Below are 18535 nucleotides of genomic sequence, written 5' to 3'. Positions count from 1 at the left end.
TGCTGCAGCCGTCAGAGCTGGGTCGCAGCCCCAGCAGCCGCCACACCTTCAGCGAGACCCACTTTCCACATCTGTGTCCCGTGATGCGTGCTTTCACGTAAATCACCGCGGCTGATTTTGAGGAAGGACTGCTGGGCTGTTCCTGCTTGCAGAGACATGAACCCAGCTTTGTGGGACGCTCTCTGCCAGTGCTCTCTCCGCCCAAGGTGAAATGTTAAGCAACTGTGTAGCACCTCACTTGGGAAGCAGAATAGAAAAGCACTAACTGCACTATCTCGGAGCTGCTTGCCAGCCACCCTGTTTTCTACCACGACACAGCCATTTCTGAGACCTTTGCTGTCATGCGTGGTTTTCCATGTCCTTGAGCTGGTGTGTGTGGGACACAGCAACAGCCAGGCCCACAGGGAGCTCGGACTGTGGTTTTGCATCCCTGACCCTTCTCCACACGCTCCAGAGAGCCCCTCGATGCTGGAATGGACGGTCTGCAGTCCCCCACCAGGCTCGCACAGCCACACAGCGGACCTGATCCCCGAGTGCTGGTCTCGTCACCCAAGCGTGAGCTGCTGTGGTCAGGACCACATGCTCATCTGCAGAGCTGCAAAAGCAGGTGCCAAACTCCTGTAGATGAAGTTTTGCTCCGTCCTCCGGATATTTTATTCAAAGGCTCTCCCTGGCCAAGTCTTCACATCGAAGGGGTCCTTTGAGGAGAACAGACTTTGTCTGTGCCGTGGAGCCGGGAATGGTAAACAGTGTGGGCTGCGCGGCCAGCCCCCACCCACCGCGGGACAGCCCAGCAGCCTCTGCGCAGGAGCCCCTGCCGGCGGGTGGTCTTAAGTCCACTGGGCTCTGGGCTGTCCCTGAACCACACCGCCAGCTCCCCAGGGTCGCCATGGCTCCCTCTTGGCCGTGGCTGCCTCTCCTCACCAGGCTGGCTCCACCGAGGCCCTCCCAGGAGTTCCCACCCTCCGTGGCGTCCCACCATGGTGCCCTCCGTGGGCATAAAGGATCTGACAAGTGGAGACAGTGGGGAAGTTAAGCCATTCACAAGCTACTCACATGCACCCTGAGGCATAAAACCTGATTCTTGGGAAAAATGTCATTGTCTAAGAACGCATCGCTGCATTACCTAGACTACAATTCTTGCTCAAAAAACATATCTGATTACGCATGAGCGTTGGTGGGATTGTGTGTGGCAGTAGGGATGGTTCTAGAATCAGACTGGTGTGACCAGTCCCAGCACCTGCTTTCCTGAGGTGAGTGGCCACCGGGAATCTGGGCCGTCAGCCCGCAGGGCGTGTCAGCGAGGGCCTCCCTGGGCAGCAGGTTCCTGCTCAGCCTGTTCTCACAGCCCCCACGCTCGCAGTGCAGCATTCCTGGCGCTGTCCTTTCTTGCCCCAGGTTGGCACTGACCCTGTTGTGGACTTCTGTGAGCATGAGTCGTGTCCATGTCCCCTCCGTCCTCCTTGCTTGTGGATCCCAGGATCGAGCGCTTCCTGGATCTAGGAAGAAGGCGAGATGGACCCCTGACACCACGCCTGTGCCCATGGGCCTCGTCCCAGCTCTGGTCATCAGCTGGATGTGCCCGTTCCCCACGTCCCTCTCCACCCACCCACCTTGGAGAGATGGCTGTGTCCGGCTGTCACCTGCTGGCTTCTGGTGCTCTCTGGATTTGGTCCCTGGGATACTTCCTGTGGGCCATCAGTGCCCAGCAAGGCTTGGGGCTCTGTCCTGCTCAGAGAGCTGGGCGTTGGAGCTTCCTAGGAATGCAACTCAGGCTGCATCCGGGCCACAACAGAGCTGTGGGCCCTGTGATGGAATGTGATGGGGTTTCCGTGAGCCGTGGCACAAATAGGCCACCTGGCAGAGCACTGCATGGTTCCCAGGCCTGCAGAGTCTTTGCTTGAGGACCACCGGCCTCTGGCTGTCACGTTGGAGTTGGCATCTGTGTCTCTACCACATGCACAGAGTTGTCCTCAGCTCAGCTGGAGGAAAAACTCCTGTCTTGAGGAGTGAGAAGCATTTGCAACACAAACGTGGTCAAAGTAGTCCTGGGACTACTAGGGGTGTGAGGAAAAATAATACAAAAGACATGTCCTGTGACCCTGTGAACGCCAAGCAAGACCTGAACATCTCGCTCTGCATCAGGACGATGGCTTTCTGAGGGGATTCGGTGTTTGCCTTCCAGTGTTTTGACAAGCCGTGGCCCCCTTCTAAGCCAGCCACACCCGCCCGCGTCTCAGGCGCCCCATTGCTCCTTCGTGTCTGCTCCAGAGAGAAGACAGAGGGTTAGGAGGCCGAGCGGCGGGGAGCCAGTTTCTCTTCCAGGTTCCTAACTTGTCCATGTGATTTCTAGGGTTGTAGGAATAAAATGAGCCTTTGGGATAATCTGTAGGTTTAATTGTTTTCCTGACCGTAGCATGTTAACTGGTCCATGAACATCTTTCCAATGGTCTCAGCACTGGTATCTCTGGTCTTTGTTTTTAATAATGGCATACCTTGAAAAATAATTTAGTCTTCTCCATATTGTGATTAAACATCTTTTTCTCCCTCATTTTATAGGGGAAATTTATCTGTTTTGCAAAGGAGCGGACTCATCAATATTCCCCAGAGTGATCGAAGGCAAAGTCGATCAGATCCGATCCCGGGTGGAGCGAAACGCAGTGGTAAGACGGGACTGGGGCGGCCACCTTGTCTCCTGTGTCAGGGAGGACTCCGTGCACAAAAGCTCCTGGCTGAGAAGGTCATGCCATGTCCCCTAAGAGAGCATTCCGAAGGCAGAACGGGCCACACGTGAGTGAGGCAGGAAGCCCCTGCCGACCTCGGCTCCAGCGCACAGGCCACCTGCTCTGCAGACGCGTGTGTGTCTTCGTTTACAGGCGGGGCTGAGTGAGTGTGTGTTTGGGGGGTCGGATCCATAAGCACATTTTTGGCTATTGTATTGGCACAGGTAGATCCGTGTCCTGAAGGATTTCTAGTGATTCGATTCAGGCATGAATTAGCACTAAGGCGGGGCTGAGTGAGTGTGTGTTTGGGGGGTCGGATCCATAAGCACATTTTTGGCTATTGGCACAGGTAGATCCGTGTCCTGAAGGATTTCTAGTGATTCGCTTTAGGCATGAATTAGCACTTTCTTCACCTACTTGGTTTTCTTTCTGTATCTGGTTCTTAAGCCTGTGGCTTGGTCAGTTCCGTAACATGAATTCCACTGTTCAGCTGGTTGGCAACGCTGAGCTTCTTACCATCATTCCGGCTTTCTCTCTCTGGCGATTGCTATGGGTGTAGGGCTGGCCTGGGTCTCACCTGCGGACCGCCCCTTCCCTAGCACAGCCCTAAAGCCAGGTGATCCTTGGTTCTTGGAGGCCTCCCTCTCCGGCCCTCATGGCTACCTTGCCCTGCGGCATCCATACCCTTCTTTCTGCTCTCCCACGGTGGTCATCAGCAAGGATGTCCTCTGGGGGTCTTCTCTGCAACTCTGGCCAGGTCCTCTTACACCTGCCGTCACCCTCTGTGCAGGTAATGACAGGCTCCTCCCAAAGGTCCAAGAGGATGTGACCCAAAGTGCCTGTGTACCATGCAATTTGAGTTCAGAGTCGCTCTGGACCGAGGCGGGTTAGCCAAGATAATCCTGGAAGAGAGGCCATGAATATTCAACGTTGCTTTCGCTTGCAGTTTCCATTTATGATCAATTTTGTCCTCACTGTCAGCCTCACATACAGCATTAAGAATTTCTTGGGTGGACAGGAACCCTGTCAGTCCTGAGACCATGCCTGCAGCGGCTGATGCAGGTCAAACCTCTCTTAAATGCTGCTGTCGGTGTCACTTGGCTTTAAGTCCTTATTAAACCACTCATAGCACCTACTGATCACACAGAGTAGCTGCCGTTGAACCAGCGGGAACCCACAAAGCAGCCGCAGGTCTGGATTGTCGAGCTCTTCTGCAGATCCTTAAATGGCAATGCCCCTAAGTCCCCCCAGCTGCAGAGGGGTGGCAGCTGTGTGCGTGGACGGTGCGTCAGTGCTCACGACGCCGCAGGGGCTCTCGCGCACAGGCGGACCGCCGTCGACACACAGCAGGTCTAGTGCAGTGGTGCGAGGGTGTGTCCTGAGGAGTGGCTCCATCTGCGGTCCACTTTCAAGGCCGCAGGGAGGTCCCGTTCCATCGTGCCCAGGTCGAGGCGTGACGCTGGGTGCACCCATAGTCACATGTCCAATGTGATGGGTCTCAGCAGAGGCTCTTCATGCATGCCCTGAGCCCCAAATGCTCCCTCACCTGCCAGACCCTCACTGCTGCTGTCCTGGAGAGAGTGGAGCACGCACTGTGTAGACTGTGGTGATTTTAAAGTCCGCCCGCTTCTTGTTTTAAAAAGCTTTATTGAGATACAGTGGACGCACACTAATCTATACGTATGAACATAGGTGGCCACTTGAGGTGTACGTACACACGTGACAACATGACCACGGTCAGGTTAGGGAATGCACCCACCACCCCAAAATTGTCCTTGTGCCTCAGTACCCTCCCTGCCACCCCCGCCCCACAAATCACTGCCCTGCTGGCATCACTGCAGATGAGCGCCCACCTTCTAGACGTTCATACCAAAGGATTCACAGAATATGTGCCATTCTATCTGGCTTCTTTCACCGCACATAACTATGTTGAGATTCATCCCTGTGGGTGCATATACCAACAGCTCACTTCTTTTTATTGCCAAATAATAGTCTGTTGTGTGGACGGACCACTGTTTTCACATCCACCCACTTGATGGATGTGGGTTATTTCCAGTTTGGGGCTGTTGTGGAAAAAAGCTGATGCGAGCTGTTTGATGGGCATGTCTGGGATGAACAGGTGTTTCCTTTCTCCTGAGAAACTTGACGTCTGGTTTTCTTGGAGTCTCTGTGTGCAGCATCTCCCTGTTCCTGCTGCCTTCTGGAGTTTTGGTTGTGATCTGCCCCGGTGAAGTGATGCTAAGTTTCTTCTGCTCAGGGATCTTGAGCGCCTTGGATCTGTGGGTTTTTCAAGTCTGGAAAGTTTTCAGTGACTGTTCTACAGACACTTTTTCTGTCACCTCTCCTTTCGGCAGTTGTGATGAGCGGCGTGCTCGACTGCTGACGTTATTCCACAGCTTGCTGACGCCTCTTCCTTTTAAAGCATGTTACCATGAGTGTCGTTTTAGACAGTGGCTGTCGCTGTGTCTCTGGTTTGCTGATCTTTCCTAGGCGCTGTCAAACCTGCCAAGGGTCCGTCCAGGTGTTCTTCCCCCGACCTGGGAGCTTTTGTGTCTAGAAATTCCACGAGTGATTTCGTACTCTCATGCCCCACTTAAGTTCGGACGTGTGTATGCAGTTGTGGTGACTTTTACTCTTTCCCTGCCGACTCCGCCGTTGGCGTGGGCTCCGGGTCTGCCGCGGCGCAGGGGCGGATCTCTGGGGCGAGGACTCGGCCGCTGGTGGAGTGCCTGCCTGGGAACTAGGCCGTTCCTGCCATCTTTGATTTTGTTCCGAGATGCAGCTGAGTTCCTCGGAAACAGTTTGTTCCTTCCAGGCAGTGCCTTTATGTGTGTCAGGTGGATCCAGAGCAGACCCGCCCCAGCACTCGAGTCTGCTGGTTGCCCTCGAGCTCCTGGCAGTGAGCTGCCCCTCGCCCTGACGGCTTGTTCTGGCCTCTGGCCGTTTCCTCACCCATGCGTGCTCCTCTGTCCTCTGCGGACACTCGAAGGGTCATCTGCTGCCTCTGGCGCCTCTTGCTGCCCAGCAGCCTGTCCTGGGAACTTCTGGTACAGCCAACTCTCAACTTCACCTAAGTTCCCCTTGCTGTGCTTCAGCCTGGGAGCTCTCCAGGCAGTGAGTGGGGTGCTTGCAGGGCCCCCTTACCATTTTATTTTGAAATAATTGCAGATTTACAAGAAGTCAAAACAGTTGTAAAGAGAATACAGAGAAGGCTGGGCACGCTGGCTCACACCTGTAATCCCAGCACTTCAGGAGGCCAAGGTGAGAGAATCACTTGAGGCCAGGAATTTGAGACCAGCCTGAGCAACATAGCTAGACCCCATCTCTACATAAAATAAACTGAAAATTAGCCAGGTATAGTGGCACCTGCCTGTAGTCCCAGCTACTCAGGAGGTTGAAGCAGGAGGATCACACGAGCCCAGGAGTTGGAGGCCACAGTGCGCTATGATCACACCACTGCACTACAGCCTAGGCAACAGAGTGAGACCCTGCCTCTAAAGGAAAGAAAAGCACAGACGGACTCTTTTTGTCCTTCAAGTCTATTTATTTTTCCTTTTGTTGCCTGTGCTTTTGGTGTCATATCTAAGAAACCATTATCAAATCTGAGATTATGAAGAATTTGCCCCTATGTTTTTCCTTAAGAGCTTTATAATTTTAGCTCTTAAATTTAGGATTTTGGTACATTTTGAGCTAATTTTTGTATGTTTTGTAATGTGAGGGCCCAACTTTAATCTTTCGCCTGTGACTGTGCAGTTTCCCCAGCGCCATTTGTTGGAGAGACTGTTTCTTTCCCAGCGAATGGTCTTGCCACTCTTGTTGGAAATCAGTTGGCCTTATGTACAAGAATTTATTTTGGGGCTCTCAATTCTATCCCATTCTTTTCTTTGTCCTTATGCCAATTCTACACTGTTTTGATTACTGTCACTTTGTGGTATGTTTTGAAACCAGGAAGTGTGAGTCCTCCAACTTTGTTCTTCTTTCACAAGATTATTTGGCTATTCTGAGATTCCATGTGAATTTTAGGATGAGTTTTTCCATTCCTGCAAAAAGTGCCATTGGGATTTTGATATGGATTGCATTTGACTCTGTAGATAGATCTCTTTGGGTAGTGTTCTTACCTTGGCAATATTAAGTCTTCCAATCCATGAACATAGGATATCTTTTGATTATTTAGGTCTTTTATAATTTCTTACTGCAAGGTTTTGTAGTTTTCCATCTGTAAGTCTTTTTCACCTTCTTGATTAAACATATTCCCAAGTATCTATTGTAGTCTGGGCATGGTGGCTCAGGCCTGTGTAATCCTAGCACTCTGGGAGGCTGAGGCAGGTGTATTGCTGGAGGTCAGGAGTTCAAAACCAGCCTGAACAGGAGCGAGACCCTGTCTCTACTAAAAATAGAAAGAAATTAATTGGCCAGCTAAATATATATGGGAAAAAAAATTAGCCATCATGGTGGCGCATGCCTATAGTCACAGCTACCTGGGAGGCTGAGGCAGGAGGATTGTTTGAGCCCAGGAGTTTGAGGTTGCTGTGAGCTGGGCTGATGCCACAGCACTCTAGCCTGGACAATAGAGTGAGACTATGTCTCAAAAAAAGTAAAATAAAATAAAGATGCTATTTTAAATGGAATTTTTAAAAAAATTTCTTTGCAAGTTATTCAGTGGTAATATACAGAGGCGCCTCTGATTTCCGTGTGTTGATTTCATGCCCTGCATCTTGGCTGAATTTGTGGGGGAAGGTGCGCACTCTTCGTGGTTTTCCAGATACAGGATCATGTCATTTGCAAACAGAGAGGCCTTAGAAAGGTCTCCTTTCTAATTTGGACCTTTTTCTTCTCTTTTTATTGCCTAATTGCTCTGGCTAGAACTTCTTATACTATGTTGACTGAGAGTGGCAAAGGCAGGCATCCTGGTCTTGCTCCTGACCGTGGGGCAGAAGCTTTCAGTCTTTGGCCATTGTGTGTGGTGTTAGCTGTGGGCTTTCCATATGTGGTTTTTATCATGTTGAGGTGGTTCTTTCTCATTTATTAAGTGGTTTTTAGCATAAAAAGGTGTTGGATTTTTGCCAGATGCTTTTCCTACACCGGTTGAGATGATCATATGAGTTTTTTCCCTCATTCTATTAGCACCATATATTAATATTACATTGATTTTCATATGTGGGAATCACCCTTGCGTTTCTGGGACAGATACCACTTGGCCATGGTGTATCATACTTCCAATCTGCTATTGGATTCATTTTACTAATATTTTAGAAGTTGAGGATTTTTGCTCTGTATTCATAGGGGATATTCTTCTATAGTTTTCTTGGGCTGCATTTGTCTGGCTTTGTTGTATATGTATCAATCCTGTTTGATATGCAGTGCCCAAGATTTTAGTGGTACTTGGGAGGAGGAATAGGGAAAGTACGACTACTATGTGCTTCCACAAGAGGGAGTCCCTTGTCTGCTCCTCCTCAAACTAGAAGACCTTTATTCCTGAAACTTCTGCTTCCCGTTCACACCAACCCGAAGATCCAGTACAGCTCAGGGTTATTATCCACATAAAATCGTTTTCTTGTTATGTGGTTTTTCTGACTTGACATTGAAGCCATGTATCTGGTCTGTGTTATTACTTCTTGGAGAACATCAGAGAATTGATTCTGCAGTTCACATTTCTATCACTGCTTGATCAACGGGTACACAAAAGATCTCATTTCAACCATGAAATATATTCAGCAAAAGTTGTTGGGTTTTGCTATGTGCTAGGGATTCAGTGATGAAGTAAGACAGGGCTGGGCACGGTGGCTCACGCCTGTAATCCTAGCACTCTGGAAGGCCGAGGCGGGAGGATCAGTCAAGGTCAGCAGTTCAAGACCAGCCTGAGCCCCATCTCTACTAAAAATAGAAAGAAATTATCTAGACAACTAAAAATATATAGAAAAAATTAGCCAGGCATGGTGGTGCATGCCTGTAGTGCAACAGAGCAAGACTGTCTCAAAAAACAAAACAAAACAAAAAACAACAGCATAAAGACAGGGCTGGCAGCCAGAGACCCACAGCCAGGAGGAGACCAGCAGCCCAGCAAGCCCCAGAGCCACTGGGTCAAATGGGAGCAGGAGAGGGGGTGGAGCCGTATCCCCTCCAGCTGCAGGGGCTCAGTCTTGGGGAGAACAGCGTTTTCCTCTGAGGCAGGTCCCTGGGCTTCTTGCCTGCTCCTGTCTGATCAGGAGATGATGTCTGGGAGGTGGGGAGCCAGGATTTCCAGAACATTCCTGAGTAGCACTTGAGACACACAGAGTGCCTCTTTGGCCCTACTCCGTCATCAGCTCTCTGTTCTCATTCTTGCTTTTGGGAGCCCCAGGGGCCACGGAGCTTTGAACCCAGCAGCCACTGAGTCTTTCAGATAAACCTGGAGGTCTGAGAAAGAAATAAGGAGAAGTGTGAAGTGTTCCCTGAGAGTTACAGGGAGTTGTAATGCACATAATGGAAAATCTTTTGTAAAATCTTACAAACCAGTATTGTCCCAGGTTTTGAAGTGGTTATTTAGGAGAATTATGATTCTTTTACTATTATCAGTGGAGCTGGGGCTGAGGGAACAGGGAATGCAGAAGGGGACACCCAGGGTCACAGCCGAACCCTATGATGCTCTGGTTCATCCAGCCAGGAATGGCGCTTCGTGACGGAGTGAAGAGGTATCCACAAAGTGCTCCTCACGTGGGCCCTGCAGTCTCGGAGAGTCTCACCTGCACCTGCTCTGGGTGGCACCATCAGAATTATGATTGCAGTAAAGAATTTGTGATTCTTAAATTCTTATTTTACTTTCCTGTTTGCCCAATGATTTTGGTAAATAACCTATCCATCTTTCTTCATGGTGTAAAATCAAACTCCCTTACAAACTCCCAATGCAAAACATGTTTACTTTAGAAATATCACTTGACACTGTCCGTAAAACTACATATTATTATCTTAAAAAAGGTTTAAATGTAACTGTGCACTGTCAAAATAAGGGAACAAAGTCTGCCTTTTGGTGTCATGGCCCTGATTTGTATTATTTATCTCCAGGCTTGCCAGTCTGGCAATGTTACAATCCGTAATGATCATCCATATTTAATGTGCATATAAAAAATTCAGGTCACTTGGGTTATAATTCTTTGGTTAGTCATTCTAATTAGAAAAATGGGATATTGAGAAAGTTATTAAAAATAATGTCTGAGTGACACTTTGCTTTCACATTAAATGCTACATTGTATTCTATAGGAGGGGCTGCGAACTTTGTGTGTTGCCTACAAAAGGCTCATCCCAGAAGAATATGAAGGCATTTGCAAGCTGCTGCAGGCTACCAAAGTGGCCCTTCAAGATCGAGAAAAAAAATTAGCAGAAGCCTATGAGCAAATAGAGAAGGATCTTATTCTGCTTGGTGCTACAGCTGTGGAGGACAGGTAAACGCATACACCTTATCTTCAGAGAGGAATAATGGTGCCACGTGCCAGCGGGGACTGTGGAGGGGCTGAGAAAAGGTTGTCAGCACTTCTGTCTCGGTCATCTGTGCTGCTAGAAAGGAATACTTGAGTCTGGGCAATTTATAAAGAAAGGTTTGTTTGACTCACGGTTCTGCAGGCTGTACAGGAAGCACAGTGCCAGAATCTCGTGGCGGAAGGTGGAGGGAGCCCGCACATAGAGGTCCCACGGTGAGGCAGGAAGCAAAAGAGGGGCGAGGTGCCAGCCTCTTCAACAGCCAGCTCTCTTGGCAGCTAAGAGTGAGGACTCATCACTCCCGGGACAAGGGCACTAAACCCTTTCCCAAGGGGTCTCCCACCAGGCCCTACCTCCAACACTGGGGATCTGGTGTCAACATGAAACCTGGCCGAGCCAAACAAGCCATGTGTAAACCATAGAACATCTGGTGTGGATGCTGGTGCTTTAGGAAGAGGCTAGTCTGTCCCCTGCATGTGCAGAGTCATGTCACGGCACCATCCGTGAATCAGATGTCTGAAATCACACTTTCCCAGAAAATAGTGAAAATAGCATGTTCACATCATGTTATAAATTGTCAAGATAAGGGGGATTTTAAAATTATTCTTTAGAATGTAATCAGTAACTGTATTCCTAAATTTGTTCCTAGTTCTTTTCAAATACAAGTATTACTTTTTAGATCTTAACATACTCAATGTATTTGTCATCACTTACTGAAGAAACGTAAAATAATAAAGCAGTACTTTGTAAAAACCACTAACCATAACTGGCAAAATTACCAGTCACAGTGTTTCAAGCACGTCCAGAGAAAGAGCGTCTAATCAGTTCTGCAGTGAGGACTGGGAGTTGAGGCTTTCTCCACCGAGAGGTGGTCCCCGGCTCTGCTGTGTTGTCTCAGAGCAGAGTAGAGGCACGGTTACAATTTGTTTTGAAGGAATGGAGAAGAGGAAAAAATTTAGAGACAGAAACATCAAGGAAATTTACTGAAAGTTTAGCTGTTGGAAGTGGTTAAAAGCATAAAGTTTGAACATCTTTGAGATCCATTTTGGTTCCAAACTTAAATTCTCATCTCTAACCCTCCATTTTCCCAATATCTTTAATAAAGATTTTCTGAGTTCGCAATCTGAATGGAGTATCAGGCAATACAGGAAGTTGTGGTTTGGTGGTTTTGTGCTTTGTTCTATTTTTAAGTTACATTCCCTCCAACTGAAAACATAAAGCACCCGCGTGAGATGCCACCTTGTGCACAGGGGTGGGCTTCAGAAAGGGAAGCCCTGAGGCCCCAGGTAGGACAGGCTTGGTTGCTGGTGGGCACTGGGACCCCAGGCATTGTCCTACTCTGACAGCTCTCTGCCTCGTTCTTAGGGAGAAGAGGGATGTCCCATGGGACAGTCTGTGCTGAGGAGACAGCTGGTCCTTGAAGGCAGGGGTGGGGAAGGGTGGAGGCTGCTGCAGGTGGGAGCTGCCTGCAGAGCACACGTGCTTAGAGGTGGCAGGGCAGATGGACTTGGCTGGATTGGGGACCTGGAGAATTGGAGAGTTAGTGCCTGGAGGGGGGCATTACAAAGTGATGATATTTGGTTACAAATTACTTCTTTAAAATCTCTAGCCAACATATTTACAAATGTCTCTGGGCATCAGTTTCCTTTTGAATAAAAATCCTAAAATTAGAGTGGTTTTTTCATCTCTAGAATACTTTCAGCTAGGACATTCTTCCCAGAATCTAGCCAGATCATTCCAGCTAGAATTTAAATCCATTCCTTTCATTCGGTACTTTATAGAAACGTGACACTTTACTTCACATGCCTATTGAATGTAAAGACTCTAAAATATAAGAAAAAAATGGCAAACCTCCAACATGAGGCAAGCATGGTTTGGATATAAGACTTTCCAAGGAGAGTGACACAACCTGGCCAGTGTCGGGGAAGTCCTTCATCCTTGGACACATTTTACAACCACTGCAAGCTTTGGTTTTCCATATATACAATGGGGTGATAACAAAGTCCTTATCCCACAAGGCTGTTGTAAGGAGGAAAGACCACCTGTAAGAGGCTTCGTGCAGGCTCTGGCATATGGTTAGCCCATGGTGCCTTTCAGTCACAGAACCACTAGTATTATTATCAGTATTTTATATTATTTAGAGGAACCTGGACTCCAGCTTGATCAGTGGCAAACTTAGAAGAGTTTATACCAAAACAAAAGATAATGAATATTACCACCTTGGTTCCAGATCCCATCTTTGCATTGTTGAGTCTTTTTTGTTGTTGGTTATGATGGTCCATATAATTTCCTAAAATCCTCCAAGTATCGAGTCTCAGCTAGACAGAAAACTGCCGTGCTTACCAAATGTAGATTATACAGAAAAACCATTTTACTTCTTATATGTTTTATCCATATTTATCTATCAGATATTAGGAACCGTTTCTTAAAAAAAGGTTAATTCATCACTTTAAAAGCAGGTTCAGGTGCTTTATGATAAGATCATGAACAGGCAGCATTGTGTTTTTTAAGTTTGAGGGGCTAAAATATTTTCACAGCTTCACAAGTTTCTGAAATCCTTTATTTGGATTGGTCTTTGTTGGTATTGATTTTCATTTGTGTTTTGTCTTGTGCCTTCTTCCTCAGGCTCCAGGAGAAGGCCGCTGACACCATCGAAGCGCTGCAGAAAGCCGGGATCAAGGTTTGGGTTCTCACCGGGGACAAGATGGAGACGGCCGCGGCCACCTGCTACGCCTGCAAGCTCTTCCGGAGGAGCACGCAGCTGCTCGAGCTGACCACCAAGAAGATCGAGGAGCAGAGTCTGCACGACGTGCTGTTCGAGCTGAGCAAGACCGTCCTCCGCTGCAGCGGGAGCCTGGCCAGAGACAACTTCTCAGGGTAGGTGCCCCTGCCCGCCGCAGAAGGGAGTTTAGACAGAAGGACGTCCGTTTGCAAATCATTGCCCCATTGTCCTTCCTGGGAATTCAGTTCTCTCCTTGGGCATCAATACCAGAACCATCATGAGTCAAATAAACACCAAAACAAGACAGGAGCTGTTTTTTTTCAGCAATCGTGACATGTCCTTTTTTACACACACATGCGCATGCGTGTGTTCAGTCCCAAACTGCTGGGTAACAGATGCAGAAAGACGTGATTGATCGATTGATTGATAAAATATTTTGAATGGGATAATTCTCATCTGCTTCTAAGAGTTAGGGGCTCTGCAGTCAGTGCCGCAGAGTGTCTGCTAGAGGAGGCCAGGAAATGACGATGCAGGGTTGTTTATCTAAGACAGAGCGGTGTGTGCCCAAGAGCTGCTGTTTTCTAAGAATATTCACCAATTTATTCAGATATGTTTTATCCGTGCTATCCTTGATGGCATTACACTCATTATCTGTGATTAGACTTTATTTGAATCATTTTAGTTTTTTACTAATTTACTCGTTTTTTACTTTTTGCAAAAGCAAGTCATATGCAAATTTTATTGTATTAATAAAAACATATTTCCCTTCACTTGATCTACAGGATTCCTTTTAGGGATTAGAGATGTTCCTTGTAATTTTGAAACCCAGCAAAGAGGAAATTATGACCATGTTCTTACCAACTCGGGTCATCTGGGCAGAAAACCAAGGAGACCATAGCTTTGCAGATAAGACTGAGGTTAGCCAAGGAGCCCAGGAAGTCTGGGATAATGACAGACCTCTCTAGACTGCAAGGTGCTCTCCTTGTGTTCTAGAAATTCTGGAAATTACACATGAGCCCACAAGGAGAAGTGAGCATTCGCTTTACCTAAGGGAAATAAACATGTTTCATTAAGACACATGTTTAAAATGTAGTCAAGGGTATCACACTCAATAATGTAAAGATCTTATGTACAAACAGGAATATTAGTTTATTAATCCCATGGATTTGTAGCATCTGTAGATATCCAAAATATATAGTTTTTTAAAATCTACAGATTCAGTTATTGAACAATCTTTCCGATTTGTGTGCTCTGACAGACTTTCAGCAGACATGCAGGACTACGGTTTAATTATTGATGGAGCTGCACTGTCTCTAATAATGAAGCCCCGAGAAGACGGGAGTTCCAGCAACTACAGAGAGCTCTTCTTGGACATCTGCCGGAACTGCAGTGCGGTGCTGTGCTGCCGCATGGCGCCGCTGCAGAAGGCCCAGGTCCTGTCCCTCTGTCCTTTGGCTGGCGGTCGGGCATATGAGCTACTGAGAATGTTTCATTAGGGCTCACAACCCCTGATCTTAAAATGCTAGCAGGGTACCACCTTTTAAAAATAGAGACATGACTGAAATAGAGGCCAAAGCGACAGAGATTTGAAACACGGATCTTATTTTGCTTGCGGGGTCGGCTCCAGCGACTAGGGAGCGTGCCCGAGTCAGCTGTGTGGCCTCCAGACACAAGGCCGCAGAGCTGTCCCGGCGACTTCTGCAGAATAACACTGTGTCCCGATCATCTGTGGTCTACACGAGAGATAGACAGGAAGGGAACCAACATCTACTGAGCACCTGCTGTGTGCCGCCTGCAGGATGGCCTCTCGGAGGGATGAGGGATCCTGGTTTTACAAACTGAAATGACTTGTTCAAGGGACGAAGCTGGAAAATGGCAGAATTCGACTGCTTGTCTGTCAGACTCCAGACTTCTCACTCTGCCCTGTTCTTGTGGGAAACACACGCGTGAAGTATTTTTTTTGTTTGTTTTTTTGAGACAGAGTCTCACTTTTTTGCCTGGGCTGGAGTGCCGTGGCATCAGCCTAGCTCACAGCAACCTCTGACTCCTGGGCTCAAGCAATCCTCCTGCCTCAGCCTCCCGAGTAACTGGGACTACAGGCATGCGCCACCATGCCCGCCTAATTTTTTCTATATATTTTTTAGCTGTCCAAGTAATTTCTTTCTATTTTTAATAGAGACAGGGTCTCACTCTTGCTCAGGCTGGTCTCGAACTCCTGAGCTCAAGCAATCCTCCTGCCTTGGCCTCCCAGAGTGCTAGGATTACAGGTGTGAGCCACTGTGCCCAGCTGCTTGAAGTATTTTTTAAAATACTTTGGAAAGCATTGTGAAATATATTCATAGGTATCTTTCTGATGTCAGTAAACCTAGAACAGTTTCTACTTTGTTATACCACATTTTAGGTAAAATAGGCCATTTTGTCTTGAATTGTTCATTAAAGAAATCCTAACTTCTCGGATTAACCCAGTGGTTACAGTAAAACGCATTTTGCACAAACTTCCAACCCCAGCTGTAAGGAGGTGCTGTTAGCGTCTGTGCATGTGTGCGACACCCGTCTGCCAATGCCACCAACCACATGGAGCCAGCTCTCCCCTGGGTAATTTGGGAGCAAAGACTGGCAGCCCATACCTGAGAATTTACAAACATTCCATTTGGGATAAAAAATGGTTTTATTTCCTACTGTCCGCTTACACGTTTGACTCTACATAAACCTCAGACAGTTACTTCCGGAAAGTCCACTAAGGATTTCCTCTTTGCTTTCCATGTATTCCATGTTTTTTTATTTTGTTTCTCAGTAATCAATCAAATGACTTTTTTTTTTTTTTGAGACAGAGTCTCGCTTTGTTGTCCAGGCTAGAGTGAGTGCCGTGGCGTCAGCCTAGCTCACAGCAACCTCAAACTCCTGGGCTCGAGTGATCCTTCTGCCTCAGCCTCCCGGGTAGCTGGGACTACAGGCATGCGCCACCATGCCCGGCTAATTTTTTATATATATATCAGTTGGCCAATTAATTTCTTTCTATTTATAGTAGAGACGGGGTCTCGCTCTTGCTCAGGCTGGTTTTGAACTCCTGACCTTGAGCAATCCGCCCGCCTCGGCCTCCCAAGAGCTAGGATTACAGGCGTGAGCCACAGCGCCCGGCCAATCAAATGACTTTGAAAAAAGTTTTATATAAATTAATTTGTGTTTCAGTTTCTCATCTTAAAACAAGAAGGCAATGCATACATTTTCAGTATCATATCTTGAACCATTATATGTAGGCACATAAATGAAGAAAAAACTATAGAGAAAACTTGGAAATAATTCATTGTTTTAAATTGTCAGATTTTATTTTGCACACAAGACAAATTTGAAAATTAAAATAGCATTAGGAACATCTTATTTTAAAAAATAGATGCTTTATACCAAATAGCTTGGACTACCTTGGAAGAGCAATCTCTAACTGAATTCAGTGTTCACATTTGTCCTTATGTATTTAAATATATCTCCCTAGTATATTTAAATATAGGAACAAAACAGTAACCAAAAGCTACACCATGTATTTCATGTCTCTACTGTCAAAGCTTTTTCAGCTCATGTTATTTTAGTCATACCTTATTACTTTTGCTTTATTTTGTTTTGCTTTCAATTTGAAAAAGATTTTACCCTGTGTGTATGGAAATAAATTGGATGAAGTAGATTAGCTCTAAGAGAACAGGTTTTCATTCCCTAGACTAACTACATCTTTGTTATTTCTACCTAGTTAATGAATAACGTAAAAGCATAAATGAAACAGGGAAGATAAATTTTGCATTTCTTTCACAGATTGTGAAATTAATCAAACTTTCGAAAGAGCATCCTATTACTTTAGCCATCGGCGATGGTGCGAACGATGTCAGCATGATCCTGGAAGCCCACGTGGGCATAGGTAAGCCGGTGGTAGGTACACCTGGCAACCAGGTTACCCTGTCGACTAGAAGCAGGCAATGTCAGAGCATGCAGGTGGCTCATGTGGGACACCCTCTGTGGGCCAGTTGTTCACTCCTGGGGATGCTCACAACGGTGGCTTCAGCATTCCTGTTTTACTGTCCCCTCCTAGGTGTCATTGGGAAGGAAGGCCGGCAGGCTGCCAGGAACAGTGACTATGCAATACCGAAGTTTAAGCACTTAAAGAAGATGCTGCTTGTTCACGGGCATTTTTACTACATCAGGATATCTGAGCTTGTGCAATACTTCTTTTATAAGGTAGGAAGGGTCTCCTTGCCCTCCCGCTGTCTCAGTGGCATACCCTGTGCATGAAGGTGTGACATGTGTCAGAGTGACTCTGCTCTGTGGGGTCATTCATCTAAAAACAGAAGTAACTGTCAGAGAGGAAGGGGTTCATCTGATTGCAGTCGCCCCCCCTTAGCCACCATAGTCAACTGAGGTCTAAAAATGCTAAGTGAAAAATTCCAGAAATAAACAATTTATAAGTTTTAAACAGTGCACCATTCTGAGGAGTGTGATGAAATCTGTCCCAACGGGACGTGACTCCTCCTTTTGCCCTGCGTTTCCACGCTGTCTGCACTCCCAGCCTGTGAGCCACCTAGGAGCTGTCTTCGTGGTCCGGTCAGCAGCTCGCGGGAAGAAGGGTGAAGACATTCTGAGACAGAGAGACCATGCACATAACTTTGATTACAATACATTGTCACAATGGTTCTATTTTATGTTGTTGTTAATCTCTGACTACGCCTAATTCATAAACTGTATCCCAGGTATGCATAGGAAAAGACAGCGTGTGTAGGGTTTGGTACCACGTGCAGTGTCAGGCCTCCACGGAGTCTTGGAACGTGCCCCCCGCTGAGCAGGTGGGCTGCTGAGCCTCGCGAGCAGCCCCTGGCACTTTCTCATCGCTGCAGAGTGGAGTGTGGAATCAATAAGAACATGTCAGTTGTGAAATATCTGAGGACAGGGCATTCTTTTATAATCATTTTGAATAATTCCTTAATCACTGTGCAGTTTAATCCTTTCCTGTTTATTCTGACACCTGCCTGCCCTTCCAGTTTCTCTTCAAGCTAACGAATTTCCCCTTTGCACTATGTCCTCAGAGCGGCCAGAACTTGGTGGCTTCCACATTATCGTTGCCGTTGAAATGAGAGGACTGTCCAAAGCCCATTCCGTGCCGCTGCGAGGCGCCCAGGGCCTGTGGGGAGGGGTTAGCCGGGCCTGCCTCGTGAGCGGCGGCTGCCCTGGAACTAACAGGCTGTGACTTCTCTTTCAGAATGTCTGCTTCATTTTCCCTCAGTTTTTATACCAGTTCTTCTGTGGGTTTTCACAACAGGTCAGTCCTCACGTCTCGTGTTAGAGTCTGTCTGGGCCTCACTGGGCCTCGTCCCCTTCCTAGGCGGGTGGCCGTGGCAGGGAGAGGGGACTTGGGGACTGTGCAGGCGAAGCCTCCACAGGGAGGTGGTGAGGAGGCCGGCGTGGAGCTGGTCTGCAGGCTCCGTGCTCTCTGGTGCTGATGCCTCTCGTAGATGCAGGCCAGGGAGCCACGTGGCCGAGACCTGCCTCCTCCAGGCCCAGGCAAGGCCGTACTGGGTTTTCTGACCCTAACTGCAAGGACCAACCTGAACCTGGGGTCCTCCGGGGTATCTGGGCCATGCCGGCGCCTGGCCGGTGGAGT

At 47.6% G+C, this 18535-nt stretch overlaps 1 protein-coding gene across 6 annotated transcripts in view; it reads left to right on the top strand.

Moving 5' to 3' along the window:
* The window catches only part of ATP11A (ATPase phospholipid transporting 11A), a 151414-nt gene that overhangs the window by 116169 nt on the left and 16710 nt on the right, over positions 1-18535 (top strand). For all 6 annotated transcript variants that reach the window (XM_012751941.2, XM_012751940.2, XM_076009279.1 and 3 more), the window contains exons 17-23: positions 2560-2663; positions 9960-10141; positions 12801-13052; positions 14156-14330; positions 16699-16801; positions 16973-17118; positions 18134-18193. In XM_012751941.2, the coding sequence (XP_012607395.2) occupies positions 2560-2663; positions 9960-10141; positions 12801-13052; positions 14156-14330; positions 16699-16801; positions 16973-17118; positions 18134-18193 (1022 nt within the window). The remainder of the gene's footprint in view (positions 1-2559; positions 2664-9959; positions 10142-12800; positions 13053-14155; positions 14331-16698; positions 16802-16972; positions 17119-18133; positions 18194-18535) is intronic.

This window comes from Microcebus murinus, chromosome 13, assembly GCF_040939455.1.
Source record: "Microcebus murinus isolate Inina chromosome 13, M.murinus_Inina_mat1.0, whole genome shotgun sequence".
Classification (NCBI taxonomy): Eukaryota; Metazoa; Chordata; class Mammalia; order Primates; family Cheirogaleidae; genus Microcebus; species Microcebus murinus.
This window is presented reverse-complemented; position numbering and strand designations above follow the sequence as displayed.